Raw genomic sequence first — 16247 nt, 5'->3', positions numbered from 1 at the left:
GCTAAGGAACTAGGTATTTCCTTTCATTAATGAGGTGACCCAGTTCTCACTGGCCTTTGGACACTGGGCAACAGGAACTTACAGATAAACCAATGGCCAATTCAAATTCATCTTTACATTCACAAAACAGTTTTCTTTCAGAAGTATGGTTCTGTTATTTTATCTTGGAAAGCTAACTTTTTTTTCCTCTTATACAGCTTACAAAATTCTCATCCCGTGCACCTAACAGCTGTTTATAAACTTAATGGAAAAGCTTTACTAAAATGTTATTATAAAACCATTATTTTTCCTTAAAAAAATCTATAAGCAGCAATACTGTTCTGCTTTAAGAATAGAACAGAAAATATAACAAAAGTTTACAAATCATTGAAACATATGATCCAGGATTTCTTGCAGACTTTTTTTCTGACCTCCTTCTGCCAGTGCTCGTGTTCCTCATTCTGTGTGGCCCTGCTCAAGTCACACTGCCACCCAGCCCAGCAAGTACTTCTAGCCCACACTAAGGTTTTCTCCATCAAATTCTAGGTTTCTTCTTCCTCATGCTTTACTCAGCATTTTGTATAGAACAGATTTTACTAAATGTTCTCCATTAGACTGTAAGTTGCTTGTCAGCAAGCTTGTCATAATACCATTATACAGTATTTCTTCAGAATTAGGCATTACAAATAGCCCAAAGCAAGCTATTTGTAATGCCTAATTACATATATATATATATGTAATTAAGCATATATATATATATATATATATATATAGTCAACAGGAAAGCACTGAATCATTACTGAAAGGACTTCAAGGAAAGGTGGAAAAGAACAATGCAAAGTCAAGTTCTTAAACACTGCTGGTATCGTCTGAGGTTTTACTCAGAGATACTAATTAAAGGGCTTACTTTTAAGTAAATTGCAGAGACTGTAACTACTAGGAGCTAAAAAAAGTGCAGTAATGCCACCGCCACCAAAACCAATGTGGAGTATCAGTGATCTGTTCAAATCTCACACTGGTTGCTTACTTAAAAACTCACCTTTATCACAAAACCTGGCAAACTGACTTGGGTGATACCCAAGGCCGGCAAAATAAGTGAAATGTGGATCTGAGGCATACACAGTACCAACCATCTAACAGAATAGAGACATTGCAGTAGTAATGGTCAAGAAGTTAATTTTTTTTTGTGGGGGGGGGCTGCATCGTGCAGCTTGTGGGATCTTAGTTCCCCAACCAGGGATTGAATCCAGGCCCCCTGCAGTGGAAGCATGGAGTCCTAACCACTGGACCACCAGCGGATTCCCAAGAAGTAAATTTTAATAAGTGAATCCTATACACTCAAAGTGAAAGGACTGAACAATCCTCTCCCCTATAAGATAAACAACAGAAAAATGAACCTATCCTCCAAATGAGTTGGTCACTTATGACCAAAAGGGGTCAGAAAACACAAGTACTTTAAATATAATTGCCAAGAAACAGAACCAAGTCAAACATATAAAAACAGAAACTCATGATTATACAGCTATCCCTCTGGAAGGCTTTTAAATCTATTGTACAAAACATCTTTCTTTCACAAAAACTGCATGCTGGAAATCGTAGCACAACCGACAGAGAGACTGTATGAACTGGTCAGCTGGGTGTGCTCTCTCCTGCATTCACCAGTTGAGAACTGCAAATTACCAACCGACTATGGATAGATATGGCTTGGTTGATGTTAATTTCAAAATCAACCCACAACTCACAATTCTTTTTGGTTGCATGATTCATATAAAGATAGTTAACTTCTGCCTCTTTCATAAAGACAGAAAGGAGACAATGCAAATCACAGTCAAATTTTTCCTGCTCCATGTGTGTTCAGAAAGTTTTAAAGGGACCTGGAAGTCAAACCACTAAGAACAGCAAACATGGCAGCGTACAAGAAAATATTTTCTGCATTAATGGAAGGCACTATCACATCATTTCTAATCTGTCACTTAAGATGAAACTGTTGGGCTTCCCTGGTGGCACAGTGGTTGAGAGTCCGCCTGCCGATGCAGGGGACACAGGTTCGTGCCCCGGTCCGGGAAGGTCCCACATGCCGCAGAGCGGCTAGGCCCGTGAGCCATGGCCGCTGAGCCTGCGCGTCCGGAGCCTGTGCTCTGCAACGGGAGAGGCCACAACAGTGAGAGGCCCGCATACTGCAAAAAAAAAAAAAAAAAAAAAAAAAAAAAAAAAAAGATGAAACTGTTTTTTTATTCTTTCCAACACAGAATCAATCATTTGATTTTAAGCTAAGAGGAAAATTATAGGTTATATAAATATGTATATTAAGCTATGCTTGAAAAATAGAAATCGGGACTTCCCTGGTGGCGCAGTAGATAAGACTCTGCACTTCCAGTGCAGGGGGAATGGGATCAATTCCTGGTCAGGGAACTAGATCCCACATGCATGCCGCAACTAAGAGTTTGCATGCCACAACTAAGGAGCCCATGTGCCACAACAAAGGAGCTGGTGAGCCACAACTAAGGAGCCTGCCTGCTGCAACTAAGACCTGGTGCAACCAAATAAATAAATAAATATTGAAAAAAAAAAGAAAAACAGAAATCCAGTTGAGTCTTTTTGAAAACAGAAGGTATACTATTTTAAAAACAAACATTTTCTATCTATACCTATTTTCCTTTCTTTTAAAAATCAAATTTTATTCTTTGAATAGGTAGGATCAAAATTGAAAGGACACAAAAAGCATATAATGAGAAGTCTCATTTTCAGTCCTGTCTCCAAATACTCTGTTCCCCTTATAGGTAAAAAATTTTAATTAGTTAATTCCTTTGGTTTTTCTTTATGCAAACACAAGAAAATATGATTATACATTCTTATTTCCTTCCTTTCTCACAGAAAAGGTTGTGTACCATATACACTGCTTTGCACCTTGCTCTTTTCATTTAATAGTATGTTCTGAGGATCTTTCTATCAATTGCATCCCTATTCTTTTTTTTTTTAACAGCTGAAAAGTATTCTGTTGCATAAATGAACCACAGTTGATTCGACTAGGCCTTACTGCTGAACTGTTTCAGTTGTTTCTCATCTTTTGATATTACAAGTGACACTGCGATGAATAACCTTGTACATAGGTCTTTTCATCCTTGTGTAGGCCTGACCTACCGGTCCAGCTTCATACAGAGCTACTCTCCCCCATTCTCCTCATACTCTGGCCTCACTGACCTTCAGCTGGCTTTTGCATATTCTATTCCTTCCTCCACACACCTTTGGTAACTCCTCTCCATCCCTTTGGATCCTCAGCTCCAATGTCACTTTCTCTACCACATCAAGCCAAGTCCCCTTTGTATATTCACAAGACCCCTCTATTTTCCCTTCACAGCACTGATCATGGTTTGTATCTCTGTAATTATTTGTTTAATGTCTATTTCTCTTACTTGACCAAAAGCTCTATGACAACAAGGCCATTATATTTCTATTACTTAACCCTGTGACTGACATGTGAAAAACAATTAATGAATATTTGCTGAATAAAGGAATAAAATGTCAAAGGTGCCAATTACATCAATCTGTTCTTAGTATTTTACATGTATTTCTGTTTTACCTTGTAAGTATCTCTTGAAACCTTCAGTTCATTCCACTTCCACTAATACTAATCCAAGCTCCCATTATCTCTTGTCTAAACTCCTACATTCACTCTTAGGTTCTACTAAAATCTATGCACCATTTTTAAAACCTGTCATTTGCCGAGACTTCCCTGGTGGCGCAGTGGTTAAGATTCCACGCTCCCAATGCAGGGGGCCCAGGATCGATCCCTTGTCAGGGAACTAGATCCCACATGCATACCGCAACTAAGAGTTCACATGCTGCAACTAAGGAGCCCATCTGTCGCAACTAAGACCCAGTGCAACCAAATAAATATTAAAACAAAAACAAAAACAGACCCATCATTTGCCAAGAATTCTCTCAGTGGCTTCCCACTGATATTCAAATAAATTTTCCCTAACATGGCCTATAAGGCCTGCATCGTCTGGCCGTTTACCTCCCACACCCTGCCATTTCTGCCAGAAATACTCTTTGCTTCTCACTTTACCTGGTTAATGTTCTACATCACATGGAAGCCTGAGCCTGAGCACTCACTGGTCACAGCCAAAATTTTACATTTATATTTTGGTGTGATTTGATCAGTGTTGTTTCTTTTACTAGGCTATAAATTCTAAGGGTTGAATTTTTTTAACTTTTGCTCACTGGGCATCACCAATATCCAGAACACTTCCTGGTACACAGTATAATACTTGATAAATGTTTGTTAAATGAATGAAAAAAAGAACAATAACAACATGAGATTATATCAAATTACATGATTAAATACACTGAGGAATTAAGTGTGGAAGTAGAGTTGCAGGACTAAGGGACTGTTTCACAGGATCCAAACGTAGGTAATCGTATTTGGCACGGTGTTGAGGTTGTTTACTGTATTTACACATCCCAATCCATAAATGTTTATTTTTTATTTAGAACCGGGTGCTTTTACCTACAGAAATTAATTTCACTTGACTTAAGAGCAAATACCAAGAATACTGTTTATGCCTACAGTTATAGAAATAAAGATGACAGTACATCACTGGCATGACTATTTTAAAAATATCAAGAGTAAAAAGTTAGGGTCCTTTTCTTTTGACAATAGGGAAAAAGAGATTTCAAGAATGTATCTGATTGTATATATTAAGTAATGATTAACATGTTTCTTGAAATTTGGCAACAGATATCCATTTTTAAATTCAGAGGCTTATATTTTTTCTTCTCAAGGAGAAGAATACCTTTGCTCTCCAAGCTTTTCTAAACATTTACAGCATATTGTTATAAAAATGTACTAGGCTTTGGGTATTTCCTATTACAGTATACATTTGTATAAAGTCACTGGGTAACCACAACTACATATATAGCTGTCTCACATTATGTGAGTATGTTTACTTTGTTCTGTGTTTTTTTTTTTTAAATTGAAGTATAGTTGATTTACAATGTGTTTTGTGTTCCCACAAAGTCTACAAAGCACCAGAGATGACTATTTTCTCTCTTGACTATGTTTTCTATTTTCTAGCTTCTGTTTTGTTTTGAACCTTCAAAGGTACAATAAAAAGGTAAATAAACTGCCTTAAGTCAGAAAATAGCTCAAGTTACATTATTTAAAGGTCTAGAAGAAAAGAAATATTGATGAAAGGAGAAACATTAGAAGAGCCTAATCAACTGTGTCCTTACTGTTATGCAACTCAGTGTTGTTTAGTAAACAAGGAAGAGAATATCAGAGGGTTGTTTAGGTTAAAGGTAAACACAATATATCAGGAGGGTGGGGGGTAGGGCTGGGGGCTGGATAGAGTATAGATTGTAAACAGTAGAAGAATTCAAGTTTTTCCATTAAGGGGAAATGACAAACATGGATATGTGCACACATCTCTCAGCATTAATGCATGCACATACACACCCCGGTATGCACATAGGTATTTTACACACCTATTCCCTTTGTTTTGCCAGAGAGAAGGAAGGTTAGACTAAGTACATATAAACACCTCAATTTTCTAAGATAATAGTAAAGAATCCATCTCCCAGTCACTCTCAAATTTTTTTTTAAAGTTCCAAAAAAAAAAAAAAAACAAAAATATTCTCACAACGTTTGGCCACTAAAATTTATAACGATAGTCACAGTCTGAGTGACTATTTTACTTCTGCACTGTTCTAGCTGTTTGGTTATCTGGTCTCGCATTTTGCAAGAGAAGTGTCGCTATGGCAGGACACTCCAAAAGCCAGGATATGAGAACCAAAAGAACCCTTCCCCTGGCACCCCTCCACCCACAAAAAAAAGCTGCAAAAACAACTTTAGAAAAAAACAGTAGCCTTCAGGACATCATCAAATTACAAAATAGCATACTCATCGATGTTTCAGATAACTTACATTTAAAAACATTTAATATACAATATTTAAGAAACAGAAAGAGTATATTATATTTTGATAAAATTCAAGTGCTAAGTAGATTACCTGACAATTGTGTATAAAGGAAATACTAAGGTACAAATTCAGTTGTAGTTCAACAAGAGAAGAAAACCCCCAATTTGAGGCATTTCAAACTGTCAAGAAAGCAAACAGGAATGACAGGCAATTCCTAGGCCTAAAGGCTTGCTTTTTCCTCCCTTTGTTAGAGCTATAAAAGAAGAGAAAAGGGTAAAAGTTGCTCAACAACAATAATAAAAAACAAAGAAAAATTTTCTCATGGATCTAAGTCTTCACCCAAATTATAGTTGTTTATTGCTTAAAATAACAGAGATGAAAAACATTATCTTTTTACAGTTTTAAAGAATTAAACACAAAAGATAAAAAGATCAGAGTTTCTTTTAGATTTTAGTTTAGACATAGCTGATTAATGATTACTGAGTTGAAACTGAAACTTAGCTTGATGACAACTGCGGAAAACCCCAAAGAATATCTCTAGGCTCTCTAAGAACATAAAATCCTTGAGAATAAAGGCAATTTTTTTTATTTTATAGTAAGGAAGGTTGAAAGAAGAGAAGCTGTGACAATGACAACACTATTCTCAAAGTAATGACTTCTAAACCTTTATCTCTGGAACCCTGACTTTGTTCATCCAAACTGCAAATCCACATCATAAACTTCCTACCAATTGTTTCCATGTGAATATCTTGTTGTCATTTCAAACTAAATACTGGGTTAAATAGAACAGGTTCCCAACCTTCATCCCTAAGCTTCAGGCCAAACCAGCTTCCTATGTTGATTTCCTAATTCCTGTCATGCAGTCTTGAAACCACTGCTCTTTCCTTTCTCTGCTAATGCAGTGAACCTAGTCCAGACCCTCACTACGGTGCCTGAAGAGTGTTTTTAAGTCATAATTTTCTGTTACTCCCAACTTTAAAAATTCTTCAATGCCAATAAGATAAAATTGGATATGAGAGCCACCTGACTGACATGTACAATTTACAGAGATGACCTGGCCGGTCTCTTCTTTCCTCACTTCTCAGTGTGTCTCCTGAGTATGAAGGCTGTTATGAGGATTAAGTGAGAGAATATAAATAAAATGCCTAGTAACTGACAAATAGCTGCCTTCACTGATTCATGTCTAAATCTGGAGATCTACTGCCAAGTTTCAAAAACAGTTACATAGTAAGAGAAGCAGCAGTCACACAGACATTATTTATCTTTGTATAATTTGCTTATTTTTATTTACTCTGGCAAGAACCATATAAACATAGATGGTTTAGGGATACTAATTCTTTCAAAAGTTTCTCTCCTTTTTATAAAAGCAATGTGACTTTTCATTGAAAATGTCTAAAATACAGAAAAATACATAGAAAACAAAAATTACCCATAATCTCACTATCCAGAGAATAGCACACAATAAATACCAATAGATTCCAATAGACCACAATTACCATTTTAAACATTTCCTAAAATAATTTTCTCTATTAGCAGAGGTCCTGATCCCCCAAATTAGACAAATTCCTTTCTTTCCATTCAAATTAGCTTTAGGTAGAGCCCATAAAATGCTAGCATATTTCATTTAGCACCACACTGTACCATGCTGATTCTAGGGGAGTATGTAAAAAATATTTTTATTTAAAATATATGTCTATATCTAAGTATTGACATATTCCTATCCTTCAAAATACTAAACCAAATGACTGAAATGAATGCCATCTCACGTGCTCAGCTAATGAACGCTAAAAGGCTCACTGTGCTCTTGTCTGAATGGTGCTGGGCAAGCTGTCTCATGACTCCACTGAAGTTTCCTTTACTGACACTATAATGGTTTCAGTGTAATGGAAAATCAGTACTTTTCACCCATTGTAGCTAAAAAAACAAGTGCGTGATACTGCTGGCCTGAAGGAAATGTATGCAGCTCTTATGGTAGCCAGAAGAGTTTCTAAGGAAATGTTAAGGAAAACAAGAAGATATCAACAGACAGTTAGAACTGAAGAAAGTTAATATTAAGACGATACCTGGAAGAAAGCAGAGCTGAAGGTCTATTACGACTTCAGAGGATGTGAAAAGCACAGAAAGGGGACCACCAATGTGCAATGATGAGACTCCATCTCCAGAGGACTGATCTACACCTCCTCTGTACCTAGCTCACTACTGGCTCTTCCATTTTCAGAACTGTAATCCCCCTCCCCGAACTGAATATGCATGTAATGTTAAACATGGGAACCTGTCCTTCACTTAAACCAAAGCTCGGGAGCCTGTTATTACCTGAGTCTACCTCCAAGGAAAGCAGGTCCATCTTAGATCTTACTGTTCTAGTCCTTGGATGTATTCATGTTACATGAAAATAATGTGTAAAATTGGTTTCCTGGCTTATTTATTCTAGGTTATGCTAACTGCAGCCCTCAATGGAACCTTTCAGTCATTCCTCATTTATTAATTACTGGGAAGAATGATGTTCCCTTCCTGAAATCTGTACCTACCATTAATAAAAATTTTTCAAAATATTCAGAACAGAATCTATCATTATGTAACTTTTTAAAGCACTTGATACCAACACCAATCTGAAGATCAACATCAAGTATTTTTTGCCAATTGTTACTTGTGAAAGATGACTTTTATGACAGAAAGGTAAATATATTTTATGTACTTCTAAAAACTAAAACGCTGATTATAAATGGAATCCCATTTCCAACAATTCCAAAGTTGACCCTTGAACAACATAGGTTTGAACTGCATGGGTCCACATATATGTGAAGTTTTTTCAACAGTAAATACTACAGAATTGCATGATCTGTGGTTGGTTGAACCTGCAGATGTGGAAGTGCAGACTCCGGGGAACCCTGGATTCGGGGGGACCAACTGTGAGTTACATGTGGATTTTTGACTGTATGGAGGGTTGGCACCCCTAACCCCCAAGCTGTTCAAGGGTCAATTCTATAATGAAAGACAGTTAACAGAAACAAAAAACTTTCTATTTATCTCTCTTTAGGGTGACTTTAAAGTCCACAGAAAGATCTCAGAAGGTAAAGAATAAATTTACCTTATTTTCTTCTAGAAATTTCAACTTGATAGAAACATCGTTGCGCATTTTATCGTATTTTTCCTTATGTGCTTGGAACAAATGCTGTGATTGCTCAATCTTTGGCAGAGTGTTTGCATCACGTGGTCCAAGATTCAGTTCTTCCAAATCAGTACGATATGCATCATATTCAATTCTGGAAAGAAGAGAATAAGTGAAGCACACTACAAAGACAGTGTGAAATAACTTCAGGACGTGAAGTGGAACTATGTAATAGTTCCATATTATACATTAATATATGATAATTCTCATGCATATTTGATACCTTATGCTTTTTTTTATTTTTAAAAAATTTAATTAATTAATTTATTTTTGGCTGCGTTGGGTCTTCCTTGCTATGCGCAGGCTTTCTCTAGTTGCGGCGACTAGGGGCTACTCTTTGTTGCGGTGCGCAGGCTTCTCATTTCAGTGGCTTCTCTTGTGGGGAGCACGGGCTCTAGGTGAGCAGGCTCAGTAGTTGTGGCGCATGGGCTTAGCCGCTCTGTGGCATGTGGGATCTTTCTGGACCAGGGCTCGAACCCGTGTCCCCTGCATCGGCAGGCAGATTCCTAACCAATGCGCCACCAGGGAAGCCCACCTTACACCTTTAAAATCAAGTATTTCTGGGCTTCCCTGGTGGCGTGGTGGTTGGGGGGTCCGCCTGCCGATGCAGGGGACACAGGTTCGTGCCCCGATCTGGGAGGATCCCACATGCCGCGGAGCGGCTAGGCCCGTGAGCCATGGCCGCTGAGCCTGCGCGTGCGGAGCCTGTGCTCCGCAATGGGAGAGGCCACAGCAGCGAGAGACCCACGTACCGCAAAAAAAAAAATCAAGTATTTCTTTAGTACAAAGAGCTATTAATATAAGCATGGTGGGAGGGGAGGAGAGGGGCTGCTTCTTAATCTCATTAACTATTTCTTTCCAAGAACAGTATTAACTGACGAGTAAAATTTCCACAGTTTATTTATTTTTAAAATATTTATTTATTTATTTATTTTTGGCTGCATTGGGTCTTAGTTGTGGCACATGGGATCTTTTGTTGTGGCTCACGGGCTCTTTGCTGCGGAGTGTGGGCTTCTCTCTAGTTGTGGCACACAGGCTCCAGAGCACAAAGGCTCAGTAGTTGCGGTGCATGGGCTTAGTTGTCCCGCGGCACATTCGATCTTAGTTTCCCGACGAGGGATCAAACCCGGGTCCCCTGCATTGGAAGGTGGATTCTTAACCACGGGACCACCAGGGAAGTCCCTCCACAATTTAAAAAACCAGTTTAGGGACTTCCCTGGTGGTCCAGTGGTTAAGACTCTGTGCTTCCAATGCAGGGGGTGCCAGGTAAATCCCTGGTGGGGGAACTAAGATGCCACGTGCCATGAGGCTAAAAAAAATAAATAAATAAAAACCAGTTTAAAAAACAGATGTTAAAACGTAATGCTAGCAAGATCAGGGTAGTGATCAGCCCCCCATGTGAATTGGTTAATATTGATAAGGCAAAGCAGGTGAGGATAGTAGACTTTTTTTTTTTTTTTTTAATTTTGGCTGTGTTGGGATAGTAGACTTTAGAATGACATAAACTAACTGGTAAAAGGGAGTTAACTGTGGGCTGGCGCTTCTTAAAGTATAGTCTAGGTCAGCAATGCACAACAGAAATATAATGCAAGCCACATATGTAACTTAAATATTCTAGCAGTCATGTTAAAATAATAAAAGTTAACCTCACCTGTTTAAAAGTATATTTAATTTTACACAATATAACCAAAATATTATCTCTGCAACATATATCAATGCAAAAAAATTGCTAATGAACTATTTTACTTTTGGGGGAGAGGGGGACTGAGTCTCTGAAATCCATTGTTTTTTTAAAAATTAATTAATTTAAAAATTTTAAATTTATTTTATTTTTTGGCTGCATTGGGTCTTCATTGCTGCACGCGGGCTTTCTCTAGTTGCGGCGAGTGGGGGCTGCTCTTTGTTGAGGTGCACGGGCTTCTCATTGCAGTGGCTTCTCTTGTTGTGAGCACAGGCTCTAGGCACGAGGGCTTCAGTAGTTGTGGTGTGCGGGCTCAGTAATTGTGGCTCGCGGGCTCTAGAGCTCAGGCTCAGTAGTTGTGGTGCATGGGCTTAGTTGCTCCGTGGCATGTGGGATCTTCCTGGACCAGGGCTCGAACCTGTGTCCCCTGCACTGGCAGGCGGATTCTTAACCACTGTACCACCAGGGAAGTCCCCATTGTGTTTTAAGCTTCCATCACATCTCAATTCAGGCTAGCCACATTTCATAATCCATAGACACATGTGCCTAGTGACTACCGTATGGGAACTCTAGATGGATTTCCGTAACATTAGTATTTAGAATGTGACAGTGGCATCTACTACAGAGCACTCATCACCTTGTGCTCCCTGAGATGCCTCTCCTAATACTCTCCCACCACTAACTGAAATAATTACCCCACCACCAACAAACCACAATCCCACAGCACGTTACAATACCTCTGTCAAAGCACCTGTGTAGGTATAGCATTACCTTGCTAATTAAACAGTGACTTATCTAGCAGTGTCAACTATTCAGTACTCAGCTAGGAAGAAGCAAAGCGATCTCTAATTTAGTCAAAATCAGCACCACAAACTTATGCCCTAAAACTAAAGCTCTTTATTAAAATATCTGTAGTACAATTCATATCTATTTCAGGAATTAATGAACAACTTACTCTAGAATGTATATACGACTTGAGAAAGAACACATCAGTCCCTCACACCAAGCCTAATTTATTCTCAACTCGTACTAAATTTAGTAACTTTATCTTTCAGCGTCAAAAGCATATCATCTGTTCATTCATTGTTACAATGATTCATTCAACAAACATTAAGTATTAACATTTTATGTTCCAGGCACTGTGCTAGAAAGGAAAACTATCTGCTCGTCTTCATAGCTTATCTTCAAGACGCTAACAGCCTAGAGGGAGAGAAGCTCTTAAACACAACAACAAAATGAGATAATGGATACTGCCATGGGGGAAGGAAGATAAGGTATGGTGGAAATCAAGAGGAAGAATTACTTAATCAGGTATCTGAAAAGGCATCTCAGAAGAGAATTAAAACAATTAAATTTCAAAGGATGGTAAGAGTTTATGAGGTGGATTGGGGCCGGGAAATTGGTAGAATATTTCAGGAAGAGAACAGCATGAACAAAGGCATAGATTTGTAAGATACCATGACACATTTGGGAAGTAATTCAATAATTTAGAACCTGAAGTTGAAATAAGATAACAAAAGGAATTAGTATCAGACAGGAAGGCAGGATTGAGATTAAGCAGGGCCATATTAAAGGGATCAGATTGACTCCAGTAGGACACGTGACGGAAAGCCATGGAAGAACTTTGATCTAGAAAGAATGAGATCTAAAATAGAATGACACATTCTATTCGCTCAGGATAGAAAGGTGACTCTAGTGGTAATATAAGGCATGGAGGATGGACCAGAGTAGAAGATTAAGAAATCAGAAGCAAGGAAACCAATTAGAAGACTGGGCAAAAGAGAAATGAGTCACTAAATCAGGAAGGATAATGGCAGTAAAGCTAAGGAGGAGGGGACAGTTACTAAAAATTTGGGAGGCAAGACTGACATGGGAATAGCAAGTTAAATTCCATGGGTTCTATGGCCAAATTGCATGACCAGTCTGCCCTTCACTGGCTCTAATGTCTTGAGCTAGTTTTTTTTTCTCTCTTTCTGCTTCAGTTTTTCATCTACAAATGGGAATAATAATCTCCACAAAAAAATATATGTACAAAGTACTTGGGACATCTGCTAATAACTAATATGTTTAGAGTGCTTATTATTTCAGCCAAATTAGAAGAGGGATGGCCTGAAGCAAACATACTAAAAACAGTAAAAAATGAGAGAGAAGTAGACAAAAATAAACAGTAATGTGTGGTGATTTAATGTGAAGACAAATATTCCTCATAGCCTCGGGTATACTTTTAAATAACAGCAATTAATTTAAACACAAAGTTATAATACTGACCTTATATCCTTTCATTTATATCCAGTTTGTAGATGGTGTCAAACTAAAACTTCCCCTAAGAGCTTATCTAACAGTGTTCATTAACACTAGGAAGAGAAGTATACTAAGTTTTCAAAATGCAACTCTTCACTTCAAGGTTGCCAGTCTGCCCTGAGTCCATACCAATAAAGTTAGTGATAGCTGGTTACTTTATGGCTTCTATAAAACTTCTAGAGAACAGGTGTCCACATCTGAAAAGTTTTGACCACAATAGGCTCCCTTGTTGGTGCTGCTATGGAGAAGTGTTGAATGGGCTGTTATAAGATTTTCTATACACGAAGCACCAGACAGCTAGGAAATACTTGTACAATACATAATAGGGAGCATTAAAAGGCCACCCGGACATTTGCCTAAACTGCCACTTTTTGTGCTGATCAAATAGCTGACCCTTGCCCTAAAACTCAATAAATTCTGGTTTTGACAGAGAAGAAAATTCAGCTACTGAGAAACTTTTAATCTGGGATTCTTTTTCAGTGTTATCCCACAGTAGACAATGATTTAGTGTTACAACTAGTCAATGCCTCAGCTACTCCATAAATGTACAGAAAAGTTAACCACCAAGCTAAGCTTAATGAATAAAATCATATATTGCAATTTCAATAAAAGAGAATAAATTATGGGATGAGGTCATTACTGTTGTTGGTTTTTAAAGTACACACAGAGGTATTCTAAAGGTTTCCTGATAACCAGCTACCAAGTACATATAACCTGGTTTATAATTTTGCTCAAAAGTTTTAAACAAACCTATACATTGGATAAATTGAGATTTTATATCACATTGTACATTAAGTCAGATTCCTCATCATAAGACATGAAAATTATTTTTTATAATTAGATGTGAAAATTTGAGATTAGTCCAGTTCAGGCTTGAGGCCTAATGATCAAAAATAGATGGTAAGGAGTCCATGGGTTTTCATTTTGGCTTTGAAATTGATTCCTGGGAACAAACCATTTAACCTCTAGAGGCTTATTTTTCTCCTTTGCAAATTAAATATAAAATGTTTTCTGTACAAACAGTGACATCTAATATATTTGTCTTTCTTTAATATGGGTTAATATTTTTAAAAGCATGTTAGAAATTAAGGCTGAAGAGAAACATATGACATACTTCAAATGAAATATATTTTATATTTTAAAATACCTAAAACTAAAAATAGTAGCTAAAATATATTTCAGGACAGGTGGACAATTACAAAGTCTATAGAAACTAGATTCATGTAGTTCTTAACTGGGAAGTGATAGGGGATACTTTTGGAACAAAAGAATTTTCATCTTCAAAAGCACATATTTAAAATCTTTTTAGACTAGAAAATAAGAATGCTTAAAATGATTAAAGAGGCAAAAGGGAAAACAAATTAGGATACTAAGAGTAAGGAATAGATAGATTTGGAAAAGAACCAGAGTTTACAGAAGTGAAAAATTTACATAATAAATGTATATACTTTGAAATAATGTATATACTTCGAAAAATACTGGCAATGCCCATGAAAGGATTTAAACAGAGACTGGAAAACCAATTACTGGGAGCTGAAGCAAGTCCCACTGGAAGATACCTTATTGAGACATTCCTGCAATGTTATCGAGGGAAATCATATTGATAGATTTCTTCTCTTTCTTTGTTCCCACCTTCTGATTTTAATACAATGTTAGTAAATACTTCAAACAATAAAGAAAAATAAAAAAACAAGCCCAAATCCTAAATAAGGCACACAGATCCATCTGTGTCTTTCTCCCACCTGACAACCACAGCTATTTGTCTTGACCTTCCTATCCAAGTCATTAAGAATCTGATTGAGATCTGGTAAGAATCTGATTTAGTATGTTAATACTAAACTGAAAATTACAAACACAGCATAGGATAGAAGCATCTTTTCTTGTGCAAAGATCAAAAGTTAACCTTCCATAAAAGAAAAAAAAATCCCATTTAAAATCACATCAAACAAAACAAACAAAACAAAATAAAACAAACCTAGCAATAAACCTAACCAAGGAGGTGAAAGACCTATATGCTAAGAACTATAAAACACTGATAAAGGAAATTGAAGGTGACTCACAGAAATGGAAAGATATCTCACACTCTTGGATTGGAAAAAATTAATATTATTAAAATTGCCATACTACCTAAAGCAATCTACAGATTTAATGAGATCGCTATTCAAATTACCCATGACTTTTTTCACAGAAGTAGAACAAATAATCCTAAAATTTGTAGGGAACCACAAAAGACCCAGAACTGCCAAAGCAATCTGGAGGAAAAGGAACAAAACAGGAGGCATAACCCTCCCAGACCTCAGATACTACTACAAAGCTACAGTAATCAAAACAGCGTGGTATTGGCACAAAAATGGACATATGGATCAATGGAACAGAGAGCCCAGAAATAAACGCATACACCTATGGTCAATTAATCTTTGACAAAAGAAGCAAGAATATACAATGGAGAAAAGACAGTCTCTTCCGCAAGTGGTGTTGGGAAAGCTGGACAGCCGCATGTAAATCAATGAAGTTACAACACACCCTCACACCATACACAAAAACAAACTCAAAATGGCTTAAAGACTTAAGTATAAAACATGACACCTTATAACTCCTAGAAGAGAACATAGGTAAAACATTCTCTGACATCAAATGTAGCAATATTTTCTTAGATCAGTCTCCCAAGGCAATAGAAACAAAAGCAAAAATAAACAAATGGGACCTAATCAAACATAAGCTTTTGCACATCAAAGGAAACCATAAACAAAACGAAAAGACAATGTATGGACTGGGAGAAAATATTTGCTAACGATGTGACCAAAAAGGATTTAATTTCCAAACTATACAAACAGCTCACACAACTCAATATCAAAAAAATAACCCAATCAAAAAATGGCAAGAAAACCTAAATAGACATTTCTCCAGAGAAGACATACAGACGGCCACTAGGCACATGAAAGGTTGCTCAACATCTCTAATTATTAGAGAAATGCAAATCAAAACTACAATGAGGTATCACCTCATACCAGTCAGAGTGACCATCATCAAAAAAAAGTCTACAAATAATAAATAAATGCTAGAGGGGGTCTGGAGAAAAGGGAACCATCCTACACTGTTGGTGGGACTGTAAATTGGTGCAGCCACTATGGAAAACAGTATGGAGGTACCTTAAAAAACTAAAAATAGAGTTACCATATGATCCAGCAATCCCACTC

At 37.2% G+C, this 16247-nt stretch overlaps 1 protein-coding gene across 9 annotated transcripts in view; it reads right to left on the bottom strand.

Moving 5' to 3' along the window:
- Positions 1–16247, bottom strand: part of ARFIP1 (ADP ribosylation factor interacting protein 1) — a 133908-nt gene that overhangs the window by 20001 nt on the left and 97660 nt on the right. For 8 of the 9 annotated variants that reach the window (XR_004476169.2, XM_033403433.2, XM_012535576.3 and 5 more), the window contains one exon: positions 8988–9162. Coding sequence is in view for 8 of the 9 variants with exons in the window: in XM_033403433.2 (XP_033259324.1) it covers positions 8988–9162 (175 nt within the window). In the remaining variant the exon portion in view is untranslated. Of the gene's footprint in view, positions 1–6011; positions 6153–8987; positions 9163–16247 lie in introns of those variants that run through there. The other variant, XM_049709117.1, reaches the window with a different exon arrangement.

This window comes from Orcinus orca, chromosome 4 (assembly GCF_937001465.1).
Source record: "Orcinus orca chromosome 4, mOrcOrc1.1, whole genome shotgun sequence".
NCBI lineage: Eukaryota > Metazoa > Chordata > Mammalia > Artiodactyla > Delphinidae > Orcinus > Orcinus orca.
The sequence above is the reverse complement of the archived record's forward strand: the minus strand, read 5'-3'. Positions and strand labels throughout refer to the sequence as shown.